The sequence below is a fragment of the Muntiacus reevesi genome, chromosome 22 (genome assembly GCF_963930625.1).
Source record: "Muntiacus reevesi chromosome 22, mMunRee1.1, whole genome shotgun sequence".
NCBI lineage: Eukaryota > Metazoa > Chordata > Mammalia > Artiodactyla > Cervidae > Muntiacus > Muntiacus reevesi.
In genome coordinates this window covers 24255620-24283256 of record NC_089270.1, presented here as the reverse complement: position 1 = coordinate 24283256, position 27637 = coordinate 24255620, and the positions used below count along the sequence as shown (strand labels likewise).

The 27637-nt window shown below is 44.2% G+C and overlaps 2 protein-coding genes across 2 annotated transcripts in view; one reads left to right on the top strand and one right to left on the bottom strand.

Moving 5' to 3' along the window:
* SEPTIN11 (septin 11) overlaps window positions 1-27637 on the top strand; it is a 445529-nt gene that overhangs the window by 297267 nt on the left and 120625 nt on the right. The window lies entirely within an intron of this gene.
* On the bottom strand, window positions 12123-16757 carry SOWAHB (sosondowah ankyrin repeat domain family member B). Its single transcript, XM_065914202.1, has one exon. The coding sequence runs from the start codon at window positions 16580-16582 to the stop codon at window positions 14270-14272; it is 2313 nt and encodes a 770-aa protein (XP_065770274.1). The 5' UTR covers window positions 16583-16757; the 3' UTR covers window positions 12123-14269.

Below are 27637 nucleotides of genomic sequence, written 5' to 3'. Positions count from 1 at the left end.
CTCATCAGCAATTGACAATAAACTAAGTAGTCAAGAATCGTTTGTTTTTGGTTGTGCCGTGTGGTATGTGGGACCTTAGTCTCTGATCAGGGATCGAGCCCACATCACCTTCATTGGAAGTATGGAGTCTTAGCAATTGGACCACCAGGAAAGTCCCAGTAATCAAGAATTTAAAGAAGTCAAATCAGTTTCTTACTTACATTTACTAAGCTGAAACTAATAGTCCTTCAATTGTAAATAAAATGTTACTTCTATCTTAATGACTTTGGGTCAGATTGCCCATCTTTCCCCACTGTTTCTAAAAATAACACATATGATGGAGAATAAATTGTATCAAAAGAACTCTGTCAATCCTACTCCCTAACCTTTGGGGATACCAAATGACATAGTGGAAATAGCAGGTCATTCAGGCCAGGTAATCAGTACTGAGTCTACAAGTTGTTAGATGTGTGCATGCTAAGTCGTTACAGTCTTGTCCAACTCTTTTCAACCCTATGGACTGTAACCTGTCGGGCTCCTCTGTCCATGGAATTCTCCAGGCAAGAATACTGGAGTGGGTTGCCATGCCTTCCTCAGACAAATCACTTTGCTTCTCTTTGCTTCAGCAATTCTTGACTTATTCTTCATTCTTCCCAGGTGGCACTAGTGGTAAAGAATCTCTCTGCCAATGCAGGAGACACAAGAGATGCAGTTTCAATCCCTGGGTCGGGAAGATCCCCTGAGAAGGAAATGGCAACCCACTCCAATATTCTTGCCTGGGAAATCCTATGGCCAGAGGAGGCTGGCGGGCTACTACACATGCACATTCCTCATTCTGCTGCACATTCTACTACACATTCCTCATTCTGCTGCAAAGGGAGACAAAGGAGCTTTCCTGATTCCTTATAGTCTAGACTCTAAAGTGAGAGAGACAACTCTCAATAATCAATACTATCTAAGGCGATACATTGTTTGAACAATCAAAAACAATGAGAGGACTCACACACCAGGAAAGGTTGAAGAAGTGGGATTGACATGGGATAGGATGTAGAGAACTTGAATCCTCGCTAACAAGGGACACAGCAATTACACTCATGTGTTTGTGGTTTTCTGTAGCTTCGTCAGTGGACTGATGTGTATGTGTATAATTTGATCTTTATGATATTCTGGGGAATTATTTCCTTCATCTTTTTCCAAATGGAGAAATAGAGGTTCAGAGAAATTAAGTGATTTCCTCAAAAATAAATGGCAAGTTAGAAGTGGAGAGGCAGTGACAATAGGGGGGATGGTGGGGGGAAGGACCTCTGAAAAGTTGCTCTCCCATAAAAGGAGCACGAACACCGGCAATTACAGAATTCTGGAACCTGGCCAAAGGGGAGTATGTATTCATAAAAAAATGGCTGAATGTCAGTAAACACAGTGAACTTTGTGGAATTTTAACTTGCCTCGTTCCTTCCCCTTTTCCCCAGCTCTACGATAGCCTTGAAAACAAATGGCACCACATTCACAGTGAAAACCAGCATCTTGGCAGCCACTGGAAAAGGGAGGAAGGGGGTTGGAACGCCCCAGAAAACCTTTCCCGGGGAATTGTCGTTATTTGACATGTCAGGCAGTTCCCTGGAACACTCTAAGGACTTGTCTTTATTTGATCTGACTCAGAACAGCTTTTTCCACAGGAACACTTGTCAACAACAGTCAACAGCAGCTATTTAACATCACAGCTGCCTCAGGTAGTGACAACAGTTGAGACAAACAAGAAATTGACCCCCAAAATTAGAAAGAAAAGCTAGGGAATGAGATATCCACGGGAAGCTTTGAAAAGGTCCAACATATTTCTAGAAACCTAGAAGGATTCAAATGATAGGGTTGGGCTTGTGCTTCAGGAAAAGACCTAAATAAATTGAAAGACATCTTATGTTCATAGATTGGAAATTTTAATATTATTAAGATGGCAATATTCTCCAAATCGATCGATAATGCAATCCTATTGAAATCCCAAGTGCCTTTTTTTTTTTTTTCCTTTTTTTTTTTTTAAGGTTTTATTTTTTTGCTTTTATTTTCTTTTTGGCTTTGAAGAATCTTTAAAGGTGCGAGTGGGCTTTCTCTAGTCACAGCGAGTGGCAGCTACTCTCCAGTTTCGGTGCTTGGGCTTCTCATTCCGGGGGTTTCTCTTTGTCGTGGAGCACTAGGCTGCAAGTTGCGTGGGCTTCAGTAGTTGCAGCTCATGGACTCTGGAGCACTGGATCTGTAGTTGTCCACAGGCTTGGGCGCCTTGTTGATTGTACGATCTTCCCGGAGCATGGATTGGACCCTTGTCTCCTGCACTGGCAGGTGGATTCTTAACCACTGGACCACCAGGGAAGTCCCCCCACCCCACGTGCCTTTTGTTTTCTTTGCAGAAATTTACAAACTTCCTAAAATTCATATGGAAATTCCAGGGACCCAGAATAGCCAAAACATTCTTGCAAAAGAACAAAGTTAGAATCACACTGTCTAATTTTGGAAGTTATTGTAACGCTCTAGTAATCTATTCAGTGAGGTATTAGTGTAAAGATAGATGTATAGATCAGTGGAACGGAAGCTCGAATCTAGAAATCAATTATTACATTTCTGGTCAGCTGATTTCCACAAGGGCGCCAACACAATTCAGTGGAGAAAAGAATAGTCTTTTACATAAACGGTACGGGGACAACTGAATATTCGTGTGCAAAAGAATGAAGTTGGAACCCTGTTTACGTTAGTCAGGATTCTTCAGAGAAAAAGAACCAATAGGATATACGCAGATGTATAGAAAGAGATTCATTATGAAGGACTGGTTCACAAGATTATGGAGGCCAAGCTGGAGGATAGCTGGAGGCCTAGGGAAGCCAGTGCTGCAGTTCTAGTCCAAACCTAAAGGACTAAAAACCAGGAAAGCTAATGTTGTAAGAATCCAAAGATCTGAGAGCTGCAGTGGCTGATAGTATAAGTCCAATCTGACTTCAAAGGTCCAAGAACTAAGAGTGCCAATGTCCAAGGGCATGAAAATACGGACATGCCTGCTTGAACAGAAGAGTAAATTTGCCCTTCCCTTTTTTTGTGGTTTTATTCAGGGCCTCGGTGGATTGAAACATGCTCATCTGCTTTGGTGAGGGAGATCTTCTTTCCTCAGTGTATCGATTGAAATATTAATCTCTTCTGGATAAACCCTGATATTTCCACCCAGATAGGTTGTACTAGCCATCTAGGCATCCCTTAGCCCAGTCAAGTTGACACATAAAATTCACCATCATGTCATATACAAAAGTTAACTCAATATCAGTCAAAGAACCTAAATGTAAGATCTCAACTATAAAACTCTTAGAAGAAAACATAGGAGTAAACCTTCATGAGCAATGGCTTCTTTTTTCTCCTGGCCATGCCATGAGGCTTGTGGGACATTAATTCCCTGACAAGGGATTGAACCCAGGTCCCCAGTAATGGAAGGGTGGAGTTCTAATCACTGGACTTCCAGAGAATTCCTAGCAATGGTTTCTTAAATACAATATTAAAAGTTTAGCAACCAAAGAAAAAATAAATTGCACTTTGTCTAAACTTAGAATATTTTTGTTTCAGATGATATTATTAAGAAATGAAAGATAACAACAGAATGGGAAAAAATATTTGGAACTTATATATCTGATAAGAAACTACTACCTAGAATATACCCTATAGACTGTAGCCTGCCAGGTTCCTCTGTCCATGGGATTCTTCAGGCAAGAATACTGGTGTGGGTTGCCATGTCCTCCTCCAAGATATCTTCCCAGCCCAGGGATCGAACCCAAGTCTCTTGTGTCTGCCTGCATTAGCAGGCAGGTTCTTTATAATTCTCCACACTTCTAATTATCATACAGTGCCTGAGGAATGTAAAGCAAAGTTCTTCAAACTTCAGTGAGCATAGTAATCACCAGAGCTTTTGGGTTGAGAGAGATTTCCCAGACCAGGCCCCAAAGATTGGCCTTTGTTAAATCTGGTGTGGAGTTCAGGCATCCATCATTTTTATCTAACAAGCAAAGTAATGATGCAGATGAGCCACAGACCACGTGTGAGAAGACCTGCTTTCCATCATCTTCCAAGGTCTTGACCTATTTCTAATTCAGATGTGGCCAGCTGTAATGAGCTCTACTATGAGAGATGGATTCTGCAAAATTCACCAAACTGTAATTTGGGGACATCAATGACCCCAAACTGGATGGTTATTTTTTTAAATTAATTAATTTTTTTATTTTTGACTGAGTTGGGTCTTCATTCAGCACTGGGCATTCATGACTTCGTTATGTCATGCAGGACACTTCATTGTGGCCAAGGGGCCTTCTCTAACTGTGGCACAAGGGCTTCCGGAGGGAGTGCATGGTCTCAGTAGTTGCAATGGGCAGACTTTGTTGCCCTGCAGCATGTGGAATCCTAGTTGATCAAGGTTAATCAATGATATAACCCTCATCCCCTGCATTGGAAGCACGGAGTTTTAGTCACTGGACCACCAGGAACGTGTCCAAATTGGAAGTTTTACAGAGCATGTCACCTTAGTCTGCTGTCCCTTGGACTGCAAGGAGATCCAACCAGTCCATCCTAAAAGAAATCAGTCCTGAATATTCAATGGAAGGACTGATGGTGAAGCTGAAACTCCAATACTTTGGCCACCTGATGTGAAGAACCGACTCACTGGAAAAGATCCTGATGCTGGGAAAGATTGAAGGCAGGAGGAGAAGGGGATGACAGAGGATGAGATGGTTGCACGGCATCACTGACTCAATGAACATGAGTTTGGGTGGCCTCGGGGAGTTGGTGATGGACAGTAAGGCCTGGCGTTCTGCAGTCCATGGGGTCTCAAAGAGTCGGACACGACTGAGCTACTGAACTGAACTTAATTGAGGGAAAAACAGAGAAAATGCCTATGTTTTCAATTCAGACAAATGTCTTGTATCTTGTCATCTTGTGATAATGATACAATAGGTGAGCAGTTACTTATCATTTCTAAACTGGCTCCTTTGATAAATTTAACATTAAAAAAAAAAAACAAGCTAAAGAACTACTTTAAACCCTCTTTCCTAATTCTGAGAAACTTTGCTATTCAGTCACTGTTTAGAGTTAGACTTTGGATAAACAATGATAACATCTCATCCCCACTTCAGTGTAATTTTATCATCTTAAAACTTGGACAGTGCAGTGAGATTCTGGCTGTCTGGCAGGGACTCCTCTCTCCCAGAGATGCCCTAGAGGTGAGAAAGAGGGACATCCAAATATTCCATGTGATCACAATCCCAGCCCTGGCCAAGTACATGTCTGACTGCTTAGAGTCGGTGATGAAAGGAAAAGGAAATCTGTGCTGGAAGCTCTCACCTAATTCTAAAGGGAATTTCACTGCATTTGTAGCCAGCCCGGAGTTCTACTTCTCCAGCAGACGTGTAATTCAAGTGCAATGATTGGTCAAGTGTTAGACCCACAAAAAAGAGCTTGTAAGGGAAAAAAAAGGCTTCAACAAAATCTGTTTACTGCAGTTAACTGTTAAATCTCTTAACTGCTCTTTGTTGCTTTTTTTTTTTTTTTTTTTGGCTGCACTGGGTCTTAATTGTGGGATCTTTTTAAAATTTTTATTTGAGGTATGTGGGATCTTTAGTTGCAGCATGTGGAATCTAGTTCCTTGACAAGGATGGAACCCAGGCCCCCTGCATTGGGGGCATGGAGTCTTAGCTACTGGACCACTGGTGAAAGTCTCATCTTTTTTGCTGTTCTTGATACTTTTTTTTTTAACCACAAGCTAAAGTATTGGTCCGTGCATGCAGGTCCACCTCTTCCCAGTCCCAGACAGTACCTCTACAAAGTTGGTAGTGTAGGGGGTTGTTAGGGAGGAGGTGGTGGGCAACAAACTATAGGGAATGCCAGGTCCTTTGAAAACTGATACCAGAGGGGACAGAGGCTCAAGATACCTTTTTAAAACTCAAATGGCTTCTGGGATATACCTGTTGGATGGCACTTGCACCTTTATTTATCTGGCCAGGAGACAGTCAGCCTCTGGCTATCCTTGGTCAGATCTGTCCCCTTCCCAGTTGTGGAGAACCCAGATTCCGCCTAGTAACAGGCCATTTGAGATTCCCATTGGTGGGGACCAATTTTATTTAATAAAAATAATAACAACACCCCCCCCCCCCCATTACACTGCAAGATTAACTAGTGGTGAACATCTAGGATAGATGTGGTTCCAAAGAAGGGATAATCAGTTATATTTTTAAATTTATGGTTTGAAATAAATTAAACAGAGAAAAGCTGCAAGAACTGTATAAAGAACTGTTTACCCTTTACTCCTGTTCCATGTTAAGGTTTTACCATCTTTGCTCTGTACTTTCTTTTCTTTTTTTATTGATTAATAAGCTTTTTAAGAATAGCTTTAGATTTATAGGAAAATTCAGCAGATAGCACATAGAGTTAAAATATCCCCCAACATAGTTTTCCATATTACATAGGTATAGTACATTTATTACAATTAATGAACCAACATTGATTTATTATCTGCAGTCTATAGTTTATTCAGATTTCCTTAGCTTTTACTTCCTTGCTCATGTCACTTTAATTTGACTCAATCCCTTTGAAGTACAAAGTGGTAAATGTAAATGTAAGCTATTAAATTGCACCTGGGAAAATAGCCAAGAAATGAAAGGACCTCACAATTATTTTCAAAAAGATATATCAGTACTATTATAGTGAGAAATGATCCGCATGTCAAAAAGTAGAGAAATAGCTAAGCAAACTGTTATATATTAACGTGATATACCTCCTGGTCATTAAAAATGTAAGCTAGGGAAATTGCTTTAATATATGGAGTATGCTGTTAATGAGGACAGTGGAAGATAAAATATGCATGCTAGTTAGCATTAGTCAGTTAAAAGTAAATTAAAAGTAATTGATGGGATTGAAAATGATTAGAATTTACTACTCCCTAAAGTATATCTTTTGTAACTATGTTTGAATTTTTTTTTATTATTATTAATAGAAAATAAAACTAGGAGCAAATTTCATCTTCAGGAAATTCTTTAAGTAAAAGATGCATACAATCAGGAAAAAAAAGCTTTTTGGATAACTATATTCCCTTCCCCATTCTTATGTTGAATGATAAAGTCATTCTAAAATATTCTCCCTAGTTATCAAAACAAACAAAAAACCCAGACCAGTGATACTGGTAGATCTCGCCCACTTTAGGTAATGATCAAGCATAGTATTGATAAATGTTCTTCAGTCATATCTGGCTCACACCTGTCTTATGTCCCCACCACCCCACAAGCAAACAGAACAATCACAGGTTTCAGATGGGTGGTAACAGGAGTACCCTCTTGTTTTCCTGCCATGAACAGGAGCAGGCAACCAGTTTCCTGGAGAGGGGACCTCCTGCCTGAAAAACAAAACCATTGCTTCAAGTCAAATGAATGCAAAGAATGATTTTTAAAATAATTAAAAACCTAATACTTTGAGTATCTAGTCCTATATGGAAAAGGAAATGACTGAAGCAAAATCTGTTCTACAGATGAATTCTGAACTGTCCCAGTTTCAGTCATTTAAAGAGCTAAACTTTGACCTTGAACTCAGTATAAAATACCCAATTCAAATGGAAAAATAATAACATATTAAGCAATAAAATAGGCTGGAAGTTGTTATGCACAGTATAGCTTCATTTTTGTTATATATTCTGGAAGAATACACACCAAAATATCACCAGTGATTATCCTAAGGTAGTAAAATTAGGTAAGTTTTGGTTTTCTTGTTCTCTTTATCTGTGTTATCTGATTTTTTTTTACAATAAACATGTATCATTTATATGATTTTAAAATTTTTTAATCTATTTTTGAAATAGATGTAAAATTTATCAAACTCAACCTTTCATCAACTGACTTTAGTTCTGTATATTTAAATGCAAAGATAATTGATATTTATAGTAATAATCACAAAGCATTATGGATCTTGTATGGCTTTTTGAAACCATAAATTACTTTGTGTTCGGTTTTAGTGTTGAGTGTATTTAATTGTAGTTCAATTTCCTTAAACTATTAATTATGTGAAGTACATGTGAGAAATTCTTATGAAATAGAATAATTTATTATTCAAAGCAATCCATTTCCCATACCTACCAGATAATGGGAGTATTGTGGTACCTTGCCACATCACAAAATGTAACAATGTTTATGTAAACTTCCTATTGTGGTTTAGTTTTGTTTTTCAAGGAACACCAAACAGTTCATTACTGCAAATCCAATTTCCATCATAAGCCAGTATCTGGATGCTGTGGCTTTAAATTTATAAAGGATAGGATTTTCTCTTCTTAACTCATAGAAAATAAAGACATAAGGAATTTTGAACCTGAGGAAGTATCTCCAAAGTGGAATTTGAGTCAGATGCTTACCACAATAAAGAGAAAACGTTAACTCTGGTAGAATAAAAACAGTCCAGTGCCCATGATCCGAGATTGCCAGGTGATACTAGCCCACCTGTCCTTTCACTCTGCTTTTCCAAGTGGTCTTAAAGAAGCTTTTAGCAGGAAAACACCTGGACCCAAGAGACCACAGAACGTGTAAGGTGACACACACATAAGGGACATAGAGCTATGGTGAGGTGGCACCTAATACATCGTCGGTTTGTGTCCTGTGTTTAGAGAACTAATCCTTTTCTCAAAGGGTCACAGATCGCTCCTAGGATTAGTTTTCATGGTCACTTGGTCAGCTGCTTCATGCAGATGCCTTCCTTTATTAAGAATCTTGGATATATCTCAAACAAAAACAATAAATCTTATGGTGTGAGAATATAAACTGAATTGGTTTTATTTAAATAAATAAAGTTCTGTAAGAGTAACAGTTATGGCTTCAGAAAGTGTGATGGCATTAAAATACCTATTAATAGCTGCTAGATTTGGGAATATTCACTCTTCCCTGGTAGCTCAGGGTAAAAACTCCACCTGCAGTGCAGGAGATCCCGGTTCGATTCCTGGGATGGGAAGATCTTCTGGAAAAGGGACAGACTACCCACTCCAGTATTCTGGCCTGGAGAATTTCATGGACTGTATAGAGTGTTGCAAAGAATGAGACAGTGAGTGACTTTCATTGTCTCTTCATTCTTTTCAAAAGGAGAAATAGAATACAGGGAAGAATTAGACCCTCTAAAAACAGAATTCTGGCTTTGATGCCAACATGTAACTTCAAAAATATCTTTCTCCTTATTTGTCCTATCATTTTCTTGTTTGAGGCATAATTTACATACAGTAATGCCTTAAAAAAAAGTCTTAAAAGTAGAAAAGAGGAGGCCAACTTGGGAGCTAGGAATCAAGAAGTGCTAAAGAGGAAGAATATTTCAATACGTCAATAATTTTTAATTCAAATCAGTGAGACTTCATCTTGACCAAGTTAGTGGAATTTTGGTAAAGTTTACTGCATGGTTGTATTTAGATATTTCAGATTTCTTGAGTGATGGTAGCTTTACATAAACACACACTTGACTCCCCATAAGCCTCACCCCTTCAGACCTCTGCCTGGGTTTCTATTCCAGACTAAACCAGAGCTGCTAATTTGACTGGTGCTAATAATAGTTTACATGACTTCAATTAAAACCTAATTTTGTTTAATGACATACCATAATAGCTCATGATTGTTACACACAAGAGATAGTTGGATGGTCTTTTTCATTTGAAATGAGACATAAAAGCTCTTTTTGTATCTGAAACAAGGAAAAGTGTTTGATTTTATCAGTAAATCTTATTCTTGTAGCACCTTTTTAATCAACTAGAGAATTCTTTGTCTTTAGCATAGATGGAAAATTTAAGTGAACTGTATATTTTGAATGGTGTTTAAAATAATAATAGCTAACATTTATTGAGGATTTACCATGTACCAGACATTTTCTAAAGACTTTGTGTTCATTCACTTGATCTTTAAATAATTAAAGAATCTTATAAATGAGAAAACCAAGAAGTTGAAGGTTGTCCAAGCCAGAACAGGAACCCAGGCACCCTAGCTCATTGCTACGACCCTAAATACTACACAATCTACCCTTCCATCACACATTTTTAATTGTTTGTTTGATGTCAGCAAACACAAGCACACACACTAATACTTCGGTGCTCTAACAGCCTATACAGAGACTGAATTTATGCTCTTCGGTCAGTGCCAACTTGAACCTAGACCATCATCACGGTAATGAAGAGGTCTAACCACTGAACTAGGGCACTGAGATGAGAGGAAATGGAGAGATCCTTTTGGAGCCTACCTAATTTTTTCTGATTTTAATCAACTAAGGCAGCCCCTCCAACTAAAATTTTCTTTCCTCATCTTAGCCATTCAAACTCATTCACCTCATCCAGCTGATGGAGTCAACAATCCTGTTTCCAATATGGAACTAAGACACGACAATAGCTTAACTGATCTCTGCTTCTAGTTTGTCTCCCCGGCTGCAGCAAGAGGAATCTTTTTTTTTTTTAACCCCAGTCTATACGTGTCTGCATTAAACTGTCAGTGGCTCCTCATTCCCTGGGTCAGTAGTTCTGAAACACATATAGGAATTTATTGTGGTAATTGTTGTACAACTCTGTGAACATACTCAGAACCACTGAACTGTGTACTTTAATTAGGTGAATTGTATGGTATGTGAACTATTAAATATAGATCAAAGTTGTTACTTTAAAAATGTATTAAGAAAATCAAATCCTCTGGAAGTCATGGCATGCTGTGTGGAACATCCTGAAATGTTGAACCAAAAGCAGTTTTGCTAGCAGAAGATAACAGTATAGTAGATATTACACATAAAATTCACCACTTGACAATTTTATCTACAGAAAAGCAGTGGCTGAGCTAAGATTATCACCAGTTTCTAATGTTTGCCTCTAATAATAAATTTTTATTTGCTAAATTATTTTATTGCCTACCCCTATTTGCCAGCAAAGCGGCGTTAACATCAAAGGCAAGGAAAATCTGAAAGGGAAACTTCAAAATTGAGTATATTCTATACAGTACTTCAATTTATGTCTCTACTTATTTGCTTTCAAATTAAGACATAGGAAAGTGTCCATACTTGGAATTACACTAAGGTTTTTTGGAGATTGGACAATCCTTGGCTTTCTGGAAAATGCCTATTTTTCTTTTTCTCTTTAATAGGTTTTTTTTATTTTTAAAGAGTTATTTACTTATTTGGCTGCTCCAGGTCTTAGTTGTGGCATGTGGGATCTCTAGTTGTGGCATGTGGAGTCTAGTTCCCAACCAGGGATCTAACCTGGGCCCCCTGCATTGGGAACATGGGAGTCTCAGCCGCTGAACTACCAGGGAATTCCCTAAAATGACTATTTGTCTTGACATATAAAATCGGGGAAGCCTGATGGCTCAGTGAATAAAGAATCTGCCTGCAATGCAGGAGACCTGGGTTCAATCCCTGGGTTGGGAAAATCCCCTGGAGGAGGAAATGGCAACCCACCCTAGTATTCATGCCTCAAAAAATTCCATGGACAGAGATGAGTCTGGTGGGCTGCAGTCCAAAGGGTCACAGGCTGGGACACGACTGAGCAACTAAATGCACATACACACACATCATAAAAGATCTTTTTCATCTTGACCTTAAATTCCCTTTCCATCCTCACCTCAGTCCACAGCAGCTCAGGCTGCCACACAGCAGATGCCACATACCTCCCCAGTCATGAGCAGCTAAGGGTCCCCCAAATACATCCCTAAGCATTGCCTTCACGGAGGCGTCGACCTCTGAGCTGTCCTCTGAAACACACAATGTCTCCAGGAAAGGAGCAAAAGAAATTCTAAGCTGAACGAATTCAGCACCAGGACAGAAACTTTGAGGGTAAGGGCATTCGCACTCCGATAGCTGTGGTGAGGCGTCAGTGTGGGGTGGTGGAAGGGAGAGGCTGGCAGGAGATTGGCCCGGGCAGTCCTCCTAGTCTGTGCTTTAAGACATGAGCAAAACAGTGACTCCATCAGGTTTGTGCTTTACTCTGCTCTCAAAACCCTCTCTGCCCCACCCTCTCCCCAAATACATGTTAACCATGTCAGAAAGTTGATCAGAGTCAGAGGTGTGATATGTGGACAGAGGGACCTGATGGATCCTCACAAGAATGAACCTGGAAAAAAAAAAAGAATGAACCTGGGACTGTGTTCTAACCATTGAGCAATCAGTCAATGCTGTGCTATGAAATCACACGTGGCAGCCAGTCAAGAATGTGGTAGAACCAACACAGCTGGTTTCTGTGGAAAGCCAAGATCATTCACCTAAAGATGCCTGGCCTTCCAGCAGCCCGCTCTGATTTTCTTAGCCCAAAGGACTCCCTCCTCAGAAATTCTCTGGAGCACTTAATTTTGTACCTACGAAACTTTGAAAAAAAAATTTCTTCTTGCATTGCAGTGGTTTTGTCCTCATTGCTGGTAGCATCTTATTGTTTTTCCCTTTGTCTCATTTCAAAAGCTTATACCTAATATAATGCAACTTTAAAAGATACTTTGGGAGAAAAGTATGGTATTAATCAATCAGCAAATATTCTTGTTAGATTTTTAAGTTCAAGAGGGGAGAAGTCCTGTCCCATTCATCTTTATAAATCCCACAGCACTAAGGAAAACATGCTTGCTGAATAAATTGACATTGTAATAACAACATGGTAAAATAAAAACATTTCCTTGACTTTTAAAAGAAGTTGACATTTTTGTGATTTTTCTGCCCTTGGAGATCACCAGGTATTCACATAAATGTTTATCTTTTATTTTTTAAAATTTCATTTCCCCTAACCATACACCTACCATCTGCGCCTATAGCTTTCTTGATTTGATTTGCTAAAGTTTCATCCCTAGTATAGGCCTTTTTGGAGAAAAGCAATCCTTAGATTTATTTATTCTGCCTGTTTTTGTTTGTTTTCTAATAGAGCAGAAAGATATTTATTTCAGCAAAATTATAAAGTAAAACTGCAAAGAAACAAAAATATTTGACATTCACTGAGACACAATTTTGTAAAGAAGAAAGTTAACAGTAATCAGCGTAAGAACAATAAACTACAAATATCTGTTGACATTTTAATGGGGGGGGCCAGAAGAAACAAAAAAATACGTTAAAAATACAACAACATTGCCACAGCACATAAAAATATCTCCATAAAAAATTAACTATTTCGATTTGGACACTTAATCTTGCAGCACTCTTTGAATTGACATTCTGAAATCTTGATGTCCTACTGCAGTTTATTAACTAGCCATTCTCTTATTCCATGGATTCACAGAGATCAGTCTCATCACAAATAAAAAGAGCACTTTCCATTAGAGACACAGCAGTAACTCAAGGCTAATATTTAATCTTAATTGGCAACGAGTTTAGTACAAATAAAATTATATTTAGCAGCTTAGAGAATTCCTGGTGGGGATGCCTTCACCTCACAACCCTTATTGCATCCCCAGAACAAAATCATTTCTCTTTTCATGAGTATGAATATTGGCCATTCAGACCCACTAAAAACTAATGCTAATTCTGCCATTTGTCACAGAAGGAATTTCCATAAAAGATGGTTTCAGTCACTATGCAAATGAGCCATACAGTTTTTACATTTGGAAAGTTCCCCTTAGCTTTGATTTTTTTTTTTAAAGCAGGGCCTGAATGTCAGTCCCAAATGGATCTTACGCAGCTGCTTCTCTGAAAAGATTAATGAATCTTTTCTTGCACTGGCCACCAAAGGTTGCATTCAAAGGAAAACCTGAGGATGGGGTAGATGAATCTCTTAGTGCAATTTCTACTTTCCAGTAGTAATTTTACTGCACCAATCTAAATGCAAAAAAAAAAAAAAAGAGAGAGAGAGGAAAAAAGATGAGCCATCTGATTTCAAACCTGGTGCTTTTCCTCAGCCAAGATTTATTCTCCAAATGAATGGAAGCCAGAGAGCTCCTAGCCAGAGAGAGGATTTTGTTTGAGCCTTCTCAGTTCCTTGAATTGCCTCTCTTCTTGTTAGACATCTGTTCCCTCTCTAGTCAAGGCCTGGGGTAGCTGCTTGGGAGAATGGCGTGGCCACCTGTGCTCAGGTGGCAAAGGAAGGGAAAGAACGCCCAGGTTTAGGCACCTGACTCTTGTCTACATTCACCGTTAGAAAGCTTGGATGACCTCGAAGGCCCAGGATGCGCTGACACAGAATCCACGGAGGTAAACAAGCAGGCCATCTCACTTGACCTCTCAACCAGCTCCTTGGCAATTTCCCCTCTCTCCCTGGATTCTCTCACTGACTAGCTCAAGGATGGGGGTGTGGAGGCCATGCTGGAGACAGGGGCTCCCCTCAGTCACTGTCCTCTTCTCTTTCCCTCAGATTGGGGCATTTCTCATACTGGTTGGCCAGCTTCCACTTGGCGTGCTGACTTTTGAGGAGTGCAGCTAAGGAAGTCTTTCGGGTGACATGTCGAGATACTTCCCGGCTCTTGGCCTTCCTGGTGGGGGAAGAGCTAGGAACCAACGAATAGGCGGGGAAAATGGGCTTGCCCCGCGGGGCTTCCAGTAGCTGCCATATTTCCCCAGAGGTATTACCGGTCAGATACTGCCAAGGCTTCTTCCCACTGCTGTCTCGGACGTTTACACGAGATGCCAGCCTTTGCACAAGCAATTTGATGATCCCCTGGTGGCCGTGAATGGCCGCAAGGTGCAGCGGGGTGTACCCACAGCTGGACTTCACATTCACATCAAGAGCAACCCCTGCTTTCTGTGCGCCTGAGACCAAGTCCTGAAGGGCCCCGAGGGCACCGTGCTTGGCTATCCAGTGCAGGGCAGTGTACCCGGTCAAGAAGTCTTTGTGCAAAGCCAGCTGGGGGTCCTCCCAGAACAAACTCAACACCCGAATCCAAGAGCCACTGGCCAGCTTCACGATCCATTCATGCTCCCTGGCATCGAGGGGGACGAGGGATGACTTGTGCTCGGAAGATCTGTGGGGGACCAAGGCTGTGGGCCTGTCTCCTCCAGGGGCCCACCAGCTGCGTGGATGATCCCGCTCGGAGGTGGCAGCCTTAACGTTTGCACGTGCTAGTGTCAGTGCGGCATCCACCCTTGGGCTGGACATGCCTCCCACTCTGGAGGGTTTCCTGGACCGCGGTGGGCGGCGGCTCCTTTTCAGCAAGTCCTCCTCAAGGCACTCTTCATCAGAGGAGGACAATTTGGCTCTCCCCGCCCTAGAGCTTCTCCTTAGGGATCTCCTTAGTTTGGGAGCTGGCCAGGATAAAGGTTGGGGGTCGCCTGCAGGACCATCAGCTCCTGTGGAGATCGGCTGAGAGATGTGAGCATCTCCATTCCTGAGGCCTTGGGGGCTCCTGGTGGGCCTGGCCCCCTTTGGAGAAGGGGCCCCAGCTGAATTCCTGAGCCTTCTCCCATCTGGGGCTCCCAGGGCCAGACGCAGCCCGTCTTCGGAACCTCCAGGGGACTCTTTGGGGCCGCTGCTGCTCTCCTCACTGCCGTGGCTCTCCTGTTCCACGAAGTCCTCCAAATCCTGGAGGGACAGCTGACATCGAATGCTACGAAAGACTGCCAGCGGAGAATCCCCGGACCAGGCTTCCGAAACAGTGGGAGCGACAAGAGGAGGGGGGTCCAGGGGCGCTGACTCAGATTCCTGGCCCCAGGAGCCCTGCTCCGAGGGCAGCCGAGCGAAGTCGTCTGGCAGCACCGACCAGGCTCGGACGGGGCCGTGGTCCCGGGCCTCGGGTACCTGGGGGTGTCTGGCTACCCACTCGCGAGTGCGCTGCTGCTGCTGCTGCAGAGTGGAGTAGAGCACGGGGCCCGGGGTCACCGGCGCGGGCGGATCTCCTGGGGGACTGGGGCTGGACAAGACAGCGGGCGCTGCAGCAGCCTCGACGGTGGCAGGAGGCGAGCGGGACGCGGCAGGCCCTGGCGGGGGCTCCGCGGACGCACCTTCCCGCTGCGGCCTGGGAGCCCCGCGGTCGTCCTGGGCCGGCTTCTCCGCGGCGCTGGCGCTGGCGGGGTCGGGGAGCCCCCCCAGGCCGTTCTGGAGGCATTCCCAGCAGCAGCGGCCCTGCGTCTCCGCCGCCGCGCACCTGGCTCGGTCCTGAGCAGCCGCCGCCACCGCGGCCGCGGGCACTGGCGCCCGATGTCCGGAGCGGCCCCTCGGCCTGCCGCCTCCCCGCGCCGCCTCCCGGGCGCCGCCCGCGGGGAGTCCATTGCAACCTGCGTCGGCGACCGGGGCTGCGGCACCTGCTGGCGCCTCTTCGCGCCGGATCCGCCTCCCCGGCTGCGGTTGCGGCGGCTGCTCCCCTCGGCGCGCGGGGAGCGGGGAGCGGGGCGCAGCTCCCCCTGCAGGGGCGGCGGCCGCGGCCGGGTCGCGGGGTCGCCGCAGCCCCTCCTCCTCCCCGACAAGGTCCCGGTACCTCCTCTTGAGCACCACGAACTTGGTGCCGTCGGGGTCCTGGCGCACTGCGGCGACCGAGTTGACGAAACCCTTGAAAAGCTCGCGGCGGCGCTGCTGCTGGCCGGGGGGCGCGTCGGGGTCGCGGAGGAAGCTCTTGAAGTGGCTCAGCAAGGCGGCGTTGGTCACCCGGCCCCCGGCCTGGCACAGGAAGTCCAGGAGCGCTTCCTGGCTCAGCTCCCGGGCCATTGCGGCCCCGCCGTCCCCCGGCCCCGAGGTGTCTGCGTCTCGCCCTCCCGGCGCTCTCCCGCGCCGGCGGAAACCCCGGCCTGGCGTGTGTCACCTGCGCCCAGAGTGGCGCCACCCGCCTCCATCAGCCGCGGCCTGCGGGCAGACCCCGAACGTGCCGAGAGGCTGGCGGGCTGCCCCCGGCCACAGGCCCCGCGCGCCGCCCAGGTGGGAGAAGGCGGCTCCCCGGATCGGCCCTGCGCGCCGCGACTCCCCGCGGCGAAAGTTCCCGGGATCGGCCGGAGCCGGCTTCACCTGCGCCCTGGCAACGCCTCCTCCCCGGCTCTGGGGGAAGGGCCCGGCCCGCCTCCTCCTGTCCCTCCGCCCTGTGAGGTCTCTCCCACCCCTGCCACCCATCCCCGATGAGTCAGGCGGGTCCGAACCGGGAAGAAAGCGCCATAGGTGAGGTGGCCGGAGAGCCGGCGCCGGCCACGAAGCGCGCGGCCGGTCGCGCAGCCGCTCCCGGCCCGGGGCATGGAAGGCAGGTAGGCGACCCGCCGCTCCTCTGGGTTTCGGCCACGTAGGAAACGAAAACAATAGGAGAGCTGTTCTCGCCCGCTCCTTTCTCAGCGTAAGTCCCGGCTGAAGTCGCTGGGTGGGGAAAAAGGTGCAAATTAACCAGCGTCTTGCGGTCTCTTCAAACACACCTTACTTAATGCCGTAGGCTGGTAATTTCAGATACCCGAAGGCAGCATCATCGAGGTGCGGGGGGTGGGGTGCGGGACAAATTTCGCATCCAAAGCAAGCCCATCTGGATCTCGGGATAACCCCCGGGGCGACTCCTCCGGACGCTGGTTCCTAGGGGTCCCAATACGCCCAGGTCTGTAGTGAAAAGAGAAATCACTCTGAAGGTTACAGGTTGGTTACAGGAAGAAGGCCTATTTCCTTCCTAGTAATCTCACGCAAAGCTGCTGAAAAAATCAAATTTGATGTGTGAATTTGCTCTTATTTACTCCAAAATTTATGAACAGAAGAGATTTGTACATTCTCTTTTGTGTTGGCTTAAGTGGTGAAGTTGGTTCCCTCCAAATGTCACATTTCCTCCGGGCATTCAGAATGCGAAAGCAGTACAGGCTGGCTGGATTCGACCAAGTTGTTCCCAGCTTTCAGCTTGACTGTCATTCTCCACTGAGGGGCTGTAAACTGCCTAATTCCACATGCACTTGTAGACTGCCTGTGTGCCTTTGTGGTGGTTAAATCGTGTCCAACTCTTTGCGACCCATGGACTGTAGCCGGCCAGGCTCCTCTGTCCATGGGATTCTCCAGGCAAGAATACTGGAGTGGGTAGCCATTCCCTTCTCCAGGGGATCTTCCCAACCCAGGCATCAAACCCAGGTCTACCACATTGCAGGCAGATTCTTTACCAGCTGAGCCACAAGGGAATCCCAAGTATACTGGAGAGGGTAGCCTATCCCTCTCCAGCGGATCTTCCCAACTCAGGAATCGAAGTGGGGTCTCCTGCATTGCAGGCGGATTCTTTACCAACTAAGCTATCAGGGAAGCCCAGATATTCAAGCCTTTAGAATAGTTATTAGAAAAAAGGTTTTGTTTTAAACTTTAGCTTCTTTTCTTTTTTTTTTTTCCTGATGGAGTTGATGGACCTGCCAGGTGTATCCACACCTGGGACAGGAGGGAAGCCAAACGGAAAAGTCAGATGGGCACTGAAGAGTGGCAAGTGGAAAGAATCCCCCTTTAGTACTTTTTGAAACTGGATAGGGTACTTGTGGCAAGAGAGGGTGATGACATAGAGACTTGAACTTGAAGCACTTAGGCTAGAAAGAAAGGAAGGGGTCATCAAAGTCATGGTTGTTGAAATCAGATTATCTTTAGTTGAGGGTGGAATTAGGTCTGGAGGAGTAGAAAATGGGGGAAAGGAAGAAAAACCCCATTATTTAGCTTTCTGGGTGCCCAGGCGGTTTAGTGTCCAGACTTTCTCTCCTCGCTCTTTTCTTTTTTAAAATACTTACTTATTTATTTGGCTGTGCCAGTTCTTAGTCGTGGCACACAAACTCTTGGTTGGGGCATGTGGGATCTAGTCCCCTTACCAGGGATGGAACCCAGGCGCTCTGCATTGGGAGCACGGAGTCCTAGCCCCTGGACCACCAGGGAAGTCCTCCTTCTCTCCTTTTTCTCTCTTGTCCCAGGTTAAGGTGATAGTCTGTAAGAATGCTCTTCACCACATCTCAGGGAACATTTTTATGCTTCCCTCATATACAGTTCGTTATTTCCAGAAATATTTATGGGGCGTTATGTTGGGCTTCCCTAGTGGCTCAGAGGCCTTCTCTGGAGGCTCACACTGTAAAGAATCTGCCTGCAAAACAGAAGACCCAGGTTCGATCTCTGGGTCAGGAAGATCCCCCGGAGAAGGGCGTGGCGACCCACTCCAGTATTCTTGCCTGGAGAATCCCTTAGACAGAGGAGCCTGGCGTGGTCAGTCCATGGGGTCGCACAGACTGGACACAGACGAGCAACTAACACTTTATGTTGCCCTGGCACTGCTGGAAATGAGTATAAAGAAGAACATGTACTTGAGAGCTAATGATTTATGGAAGCAACAGTAAGAGAAGAGGCTTAAACCTGTGTGTTAAGTAACTTAACAAAGACATGCATCTGATGCTGGAGAAACTGAGAGTACGTAAAGAAAGAACCCAGGCTTAGCTTGCAGGGGATTGGGGACAGTTTTCCAACAAGAGGCAACTTGGAGTAGAAGAGGTGAGGAAGAGGCAGAGGAAACACGGGCGCAAAAGCACCAAGATCTGGCTCAGCAGAGTCTATTTGGGGAACTAACTGCAAATAGATATACTTTTAAGGAAGAGGATGTGTGAAGATGTGCTGGAAACAAAACTTGCAAAAGTAGGAGAGAGTCAGATGATGAGGGGCCTAGGAAGTGGAGGTGGGGTGAGGAGGGGAAACTTTGAAGAATTTGGGGGAGGGTAGTGACCCAACCAGATTTGATGTTTAGAAAGATCGTCCTGGAGATAAGTGCTGGTTTGGAATACTGACCCATATTAATGAGTAAAAATGGCACATTGCAGAGCAATAATGTATTTAATCAAATCTCAGACACCATTGACTATATGGTACAGTTTGATTTCAGAGATGTTAAAATATAAGGGGAAAAAATGTGCCTCTTAAAGTAGAAGAGGGACTTCCCTGGTGGCCCACTGGTTAAGAATCTGCACCTCCACTGCAGGGGACGTGGATTTGATCCCTGCTTGGGGAACTAAGATCCCACATGCTGCACAGTATAGCCAAAAATAGAAAGAAAAACCTATAAAAGCTTTAGATAAAAAAGAAAAAAGTTGAAGTAGAAGAAATGCAAGTGTATTTGATTTGAGGACTAGATCAGGGTAACTTTAACCTTTTCTTTACAGCCTTATAAGCGGTTGGCTATTTTACAATAAGAGTATACTCCTTTTTAGTTTGAAAAAGACACTGAAGGAAAAAAAGACAAACGAATAACAATGACAAAGGGGAAAAAGTAATATCAAATCTTTAGGCTGGAGGAGGGAGATGGAGGCCAGCAGGAAGAACAGTCTGAAAATGACTGAGATAATCCAGAAAAGGGAGCCAAAAGGTCTACGTTCAACAGTGTCAGAGAAAGAGACAAATGGATGGATTGGAGAGATGGGACCAAGTCAATAGGATCTGGAGCCAGAGGAGTCAGAGGTGAGGAACAAGCTGGCTTCTTTCACGTATCTGGTCAACTCGATGGATGGATGTGTTAAGCATATACACAAACAGTAAATGTAGAACAAAAAGTCAGTTTTGGAAACAAGAAAGATGCTTGAGACTTCAACTTGAGACTTACTAAGTTTGAAATGGCTACGGGCCTTAAAAACAGGAATGTCTAAAAGGCAGTTGGCCATATAGATTGAAGGCTCCAAGAATGTAAGTCATTAGTGTATATAAGCCATCACTTAAGCCACAGGTGATGATAAAATTGCTTAGAAAGAGATATGCCAGCAGTGGGATGGGAAGGGGTGAGGGTGAAAAAGGGAAATAAACCTGTTGGGGGACTTAGAAGGAGCAGTTAAAGGGGGCGGGGAACACCACTGAGTGGTATCAAGGAAGCACAGAACTAGAAGGGGGAGCAGGCTTCTAGAGTTGATGCCAAGTTAGATAAGAGGTGAAATGTGACCATAGCCTGTTAGGTCACTGGGGCCAGGTCTGGAGCAGTTTCAGGAGAATGGTGAGGACAGACCTCAGGTTATGGAGGGGTGTGGAGTGATTAGGGGGGAGAAAGATTTGACCCTGAAAAAGGGAGGAGAAAGAGAATTCTAGATATGGAGGCTATCAGATCTTGTAACCTAAGATTTGTTTTTGGTAGTTGTTAGAAGAGATATGATCGTGTCTCCATGCTGAGGGAAAAAAGCCAAGAAAGGATAAGTTGAAAGACCTAGAGGAGAGGGTAAATAATTGATGAAACAGGATGTGGGGGTGGGGCTGGAGTCCAGAGTTCAGATGGAGAGATTCCCTGGGAGAGGATAGGGAGCCACTCTTCTCCACTGAGAACAGAAAGGAGAAAAATGGCTATTGCATCAATTAGGGGGCTAAGAGATTGGGAGGAGGTATTTGAGGACATCTTGGTGGGGGTGAAAAGTAGGCACAAGGCAGTAAGTGTATATGGAGCTAGAAGTTTAGGTTACTGTAAGTAGGACATCAAATATTCTTAGGTCTTGAGGCTTAAGGCTTTCAAATTAAAATGATTTAGACGTGATGACAAGATTAAGAGCCTGACCATATGTAGTGGAAGTGAGAGGCTTTGGAGGAGATCCATCACAGCACTGTGACTTGGGGTGTTGAATGAGGATAGTGAAGTCATCTAGGAGCGAGAGAATGCCATGGAATCACTTACGTAAATCTTTAGTACTACAGTATGAGTAACACAAATGGCATTTTGCCAGGAGCAATCGCTCTGCTAACAGCGTAGTATAGTGACTCACGAACACGTGTCACATTCCAGATTATTCTCCTTTATTTGATCCTCAGAACAAGTATGGGAAGTGTGTAGGACAGAGATCATTGTCTTGCAGGAAGTAGCTCTCCTTGCTATTAATATATATGTATGTTTTGCAGGATGTATACTGATGGGCTTGTTCTTTGCCTTCTGTCCAAAGTTCTACTGTGGCTATAGAGTGGAAATCTCCACCCAGGAGGGTAGAACTGCCCAGTGTCAACTCTCCAGGTAGGCGGACAGCTCACCAGGTAAAACTGGAGCTAAGGTGCACCACAAAAGGCAGGAGAGACAGCCAGGGTGCTAGCCCACCCTCCCCCTTTCTCTCTCTCCTCCTTCTCCCCGTCCTGCTTCTCCTCTCTCTTCTCCTCCCCACCGCCCCCACCCTTTCTCCTCCTTCTCCTCTGTCTCACTCAGATTTGGACTTCCACAAAGCCTGGGTACTCCCCAGGGTGCTCTGAAATAGCCAGGGGAAAGCATTTTTATGCCGGACGACAAGCTGAGGTCAAGGGCACTAACTTACAAGTCAGATGATCTAATGATACAGGGCTCGCTGCATTTGTTTCCCTTCTCCTGTCCTGAGCCTTTAGTCATTAATTTATTTGTCAGTATTTATCAAGGGCCCACCATGTGTGCACATTTCTGGGGCTGAAATGTGATGATAAACCAGACAGACAGGTTCTCTTTTAGGAAACCTAGATCCAGTAGGGAAAAGACAGAAGATAAACATAAAAATAAGTAAGAAAATGTCAGTGATCAGGTACAAGAGCCAAGTGAGAAGATATTGACTGGAGAGCTATTCTGGCCAGGATGGACAAGGAAGGTTTCTCTTTGAAGATATCAATCAATGGAGACCTCAGTGATGAGGAGACAGGTGAAGGTGGAGGAGAGGGGAGCAGGACGGGAAAGCATTTCAGACAGAGGGACTAACTAATATTATGTCAGAAATGAGTGTGATGTGGGACTTCCCAGATGGCCCAGTGGTTAAGAGTTCGCTTCCAAAGCAGGGGATGTGGATTCGATCTCTAATCAGAGGCCTAAGATCCCACATGCTGCTGAGTGTGACCAAAAGATTTTAAAAATCAAACAAGAACTGAATGTGATATTATAGAAAGCTAGCAAAATGCCTTGAATTCCATATAAATTAGCATGATGTATTTATAAATTAATTGCACAATAAACTTCTATGACAACTTTTTCTATTTAGTATATACTCTTGATCGGTCCTGGGTGTTCATTGGAGGGACTGATGTTGAAGCTGAAACTCCAATACTTTGGCCACCTGATGCGGAGAGCTGACTCATTTGAAAAGACCCTGATGCTGGGAAAGATTGAGGGCAGGAGGAGACGGGGACGACAGAGGATGAGATGGTTAGATGGCATCACCAACTCAATGGACTTGGATTTGGGTGGACTCTGGGAGTTGGTGATGGACAGAGAGGCCTGGCGTGCTGCGGTTCATGGGGTCTCAAAGAGTCGGACACGACTGAGCAACTGAACTGAACTGAACTGATACACTCTTGATCATCTTATCAGAATTTTCAGAATGAAAAGATAATTCTTTTTCTTTTCTTATTTACTCTTTATGATTGATAGTTTGGATGCTTGAAGCATATCACTTCACACACAAAAATGCTGGTTGTTTGTAGAACTGCTATAAATTTTTGTCATATGAGCACAAGAATTCTGTGAGCACATTCATCTCACAAAGCTCTTCTTTGAAATTTATTTTATTGATGTATAGTTGATTTATAATGTGTTAATTTCTGCAGTACAAGCAAGTGACAGTTATATACATATATATATTCTTTTTCATATTCTTTTCCATTATGGTTTATCACAGGATATTGAATATATAGTTTCCTGTGCTGTACAATAGGACCTTGTTGTTTATCCATTCTATATATAATAGTTTGCATTTGCTAATCCCAAATTCCCCATCCATCCCTTCCCCACCATCCCCCCAGCAACCACAAGTCTCTTCTCTGTGTCTTATTTCACAAAATTCTTATCAAAAAAGAAAAAAAAAGTGTTTATAATTGTTTATTCTTTATTATCAAGTACATTCCTAACCAGGAAATGTTTTTTTTTTTTTTTTTAAATTGGGGAGAGTTGCCCAAGCATACACTGTTTTAAAAAATATTTATCTGTTTGGCTGTGTTGGGATCTTCGTTGCATCATGCAGGATCTTTTGTTGCAGCATGCGGATTCCCTAGTTGTGGTGTGCAGGCTCCAGAGTGCTCGGGCTCAGTTGTTCTGTGGCATGTGGGATCTTAGTTCTCAGACCAGGGATCAAACCCACATCCCCTGCACTGAAAGCAGATTCTTAACCACTGGTCCAACAGAAAAATCCCACCAAGCATTCAGTATATTCCCCAAGCTTTATTGAGGTATAACTGACAAATTAAAAATTACATATATATTTTAAATTAAAAGATGCTTGCTCCTTGGAAGAAAAGCTATGAAAAACCTAGACAGCATATTAAAAAGCAGAGACATTACTTTGCCAACAAAGGTCCGAATAGTCAAAGCTATGGTTTTTCTAGTAATCTTGTATGAATGTGAGAGTTGGGCCATAAAGAAGGCTGAGCACCAAAGAATTGATGCTTTCCAACTGTGGTGCTGGAGAAGACTCTTGAGAGTCCCTTGGACCGCAAGGAGATCAAACCAGTCAATCCTAAAGGAAATTGGTCCTAAATATTCATTGGAAGGACTGATACTGAAGATGAAGCTCCAGTACTTTGACCACCTGATGTGAAGAGCTGACTCACTGGAAAAGACCCTGATGTTGGGAAAGATTGAAGGCGGGAGGAGAAGGGTACGACAGAGGATGAGAGGGTTGGATGGCATCACCGACTCAATGGACATGAGTTTGAGCAAGCTCCAGGAGAAGGTAAAGGACAGGAAAGCCTCGTGTACTTCAGTCCATGGAGTCTCAAAGAGTTGGACACGACTGAGCAACTGAACAACAACAAATTTGAGGAACAGAGAGAAAACCAGAGGCTAAGCTAGAGCACAGTGAGAGAGCAAAGTGTGAGATGAGAAGTCTTAGCCATGAGCAGGGTCTGGGTCTTGCAGGGCCTAGTGGGTTTGGGGTTTTAGTTTAAGTGTGATGGGAGACTCTTGGGGGTTTATAATCAAGAGAGCTGCATGTAATTTATGTGTAATAAAACATCTGGCTGCTGTGTTAAGGGTAAATTATCGGGGATGCAAAGTAGAAACAGAAAATTGGGAGACAGTTGCAGAGGGCCAGGCAAGAGATGGTGGTATCTTGGAATGGCAAGGTATTGGGTGCAGAGAAGGATTGAGATATGGAAAATATTCTGGAGATAGAGCCTAGAGAATGTGCTGGTGGGTTGAATATAAATTCACCAAGATTGGGACTATCAGGGTAAAATCTGATTTGGGGACAGGAAGTCAAGCATTCCCTTTTGGAAAGGTTAAGTTTGGGATGAACATTAGCCACCTAAGGAATGATCTACAATAGGCAGTTATTCAAGGATGGGGTCAGAGCTGGAGATATAAATTTAAGAGTCTTGGGCATTGAAATGGTGTTTAAAAGTTATGGGATTATTTGAATTTTTCTATGGAGGAAGCCTGGGCTTCCCCAGGTGGCTCAGATGGTAATGAACCTGTCTGCAAAGCAGGCAGCCTGGGTTCAGTCCCTGGATCGGGAAGATCCCAGGAGAAGGGAATGGCAAACCACTCCAGCATTTTTGCCTGGAGAATCCCATGGACAGAGGAGCCTGGTGGGCTACAGTCCATGGGGGTCACAAAGAGTTGAACACGATGGAACGACTAACACACATACACACACACACGGAGGGAGCCTAGAAAGAAAAGAAAAGAGATCTATAACTAGCCCCAGCATTAGAGATCTAATCTTTAGTATCTTGCTTAAATATCTGCCCCATCTCAGCCATACTATGGCAATGGGAGGAACTGTAAAATCCTCGTTTGTCCTGCTAAGGCCAGTCTGCTGTGGTGGCTGTAATTTACCTTAGGGTGAGACACCCCAAGAGTAAGCTTAATTTCAGGGTCTGGAGGAAGGTCCACTGAACCCTCCCTGATTGGAAAGTCTACCTCCATTGCCAACTTGACAACATACAGGCTAAAAGTTTGTTAATGGAGTCAGCAGATTTTCCATGTATATTCTGATTTTCTGGGTATAGGAAAATCAAGTTTCAGAGCTCAGTGTCTTGTGGAACTCGTGCTCACATCAAGTTGACATCAAATCTAGCATTTTGCACCAGAGGCATAATCTTTCCTCAACTCTCTGGGGTACTTGACCCAGTTGACTATTTTCTCCCTTTGAAATCTCTGTCTCGGCTTCTACGATCTTTACTCTTTCCTGGTTCTTCTCTTACCTCCCAGACCCAACTCTGAGTCTCCCTCGTACTCTTCTTTTCATTTTTTCTTTCCATGTTCTTTGCTTGTTCTTTGCTCTGGGTTCTGCCTGAAGGATGTTGTCTATATTCCCAGACTCACTTACCACCTACTTTCTTAAGATTCCCAAATCTGTCAGTGAGGCTCACCTAGAAAAGGCACAGACTTTCAAGTAGCTACTGTAGTCTTGACTCTGCCTTAATTTTTAAATTTTATTTATTTATTTATGTATGGTCACATGCAGCAAATGGGATCTTAGTTCCCCAACCAGGGGTCAAACCTGTAGCCTCTACAGTGGGAGCAGAGTCTTAACCACTAGACCACCAGGGAAGTCCCATGTAACTATCTCTAAATTGGCCAGTGTACAAACTTTTTGGGCCTCCCTTTCTTCATGAGGAAATTAGAACAGATAATTCTGACATTCTTTCCAGTGCTCACATTCTGACTCTAAATTGGTGTTTCTTCTCATGATCTCAGGAGTAATAATGATATTCATTGCATGCTCTGTGCCAGACGTGGAGTCAAATACTTCACACCTATGAATATATTTATTTCTCCCAACAGATTTCTACGAGGTAGGAGCTAGTAGTATCCTTATTTTATAGTGGAGGGCTTCAAGATCCAAATAATGTAACTTCCTACTATTTTGTCAGCAGTAAGTGGCAGAGCCAGGCTTCAGACCCTGAAAGTTTGAGTAGAGCCAGCATCATTTAGGCCCTGGTCTCTTCTTACTGTTTCCCTTCAAAGACCCTGATCCCTGATCTGCTCTCTCATCTTAGCCCCACATCCCCCCTGCCTCCTGGGGACCTTTACTCCTTCTGTTGCCCCCCTCCCTTGCATCTTCATCCTCTTCCTCTCTTCATCCCCAAGGGCTGCTTTCCTTCTGAAAACAAAGCAAGACATGAGCACCTTGCTCTGAACCGCCCGCCTTTGGTCACCGTCTTAGCGCACCCTCATCATTCCTACAGATGTCACCTCCTCCCAGAGGTGACCATGACCTCCTTCCTGACCATATGGATAAATCAGCTTTCACTTCCAGGCACTTCTGTTTTAGGGAAAGTGTGGTTTGAGATGCCCATTAGATGTTTAAGTAGAGATGGCAAGTGGGCAATTGGATATACAGTTCTGGCACTTGACTTGCACAGCACCCAATACTCTGCTATTAACAATATCTTTGTATTTGTTCATTTTCATATGGTCCCCTCAACAAGAACACGGGTTCTGTGAGAGCTAGGACTGTGTTCACCGCTGATAAAGAATTAGTTGTGGAGAGGACTCAGACTAGCAAGATCTGTTCATTTCCTGGGGCTGCTGGAATGCATATCACAAACTAGGGTGTGGGTGTCATGAAATAACAGGTTTATTCTGTCACAGCTCAGGGGCTGAGACATTGGAAATCGAGGTGCTGGCAGGGCCACCCTCCCTCCGGAGACTCTAGGAGAGAATCCTCCTTTCCCTCTTCCAGCTCCTGGTTGTTGTTCAGGCCCTCAGTTGTGTCCGACTCTGAGACCCCATGTACTCCAGCATGCCAGGCTTTCCTGTCCTCCACCATCTCCAAAAGTTTGCTCAAACTCATGTCCATTGAATTGACGATGCCACCCAATCATCTCATCTTCTGTCACTCCTTTCTCCCCCTGCCCTCAATCTTTCCCAGCATCAGGGTCTTTTCTAAT

What these genes read in the sequence shown, in the direction of transcription:
- SOWAHB (XM_065914202.1), bottom strand. Translation starts at nt 16,582, where the DNA reads ATGGCCCGGGAGCTGAGCCAGGAAGCGCTCCTGGACTTCCTGTGCCAG.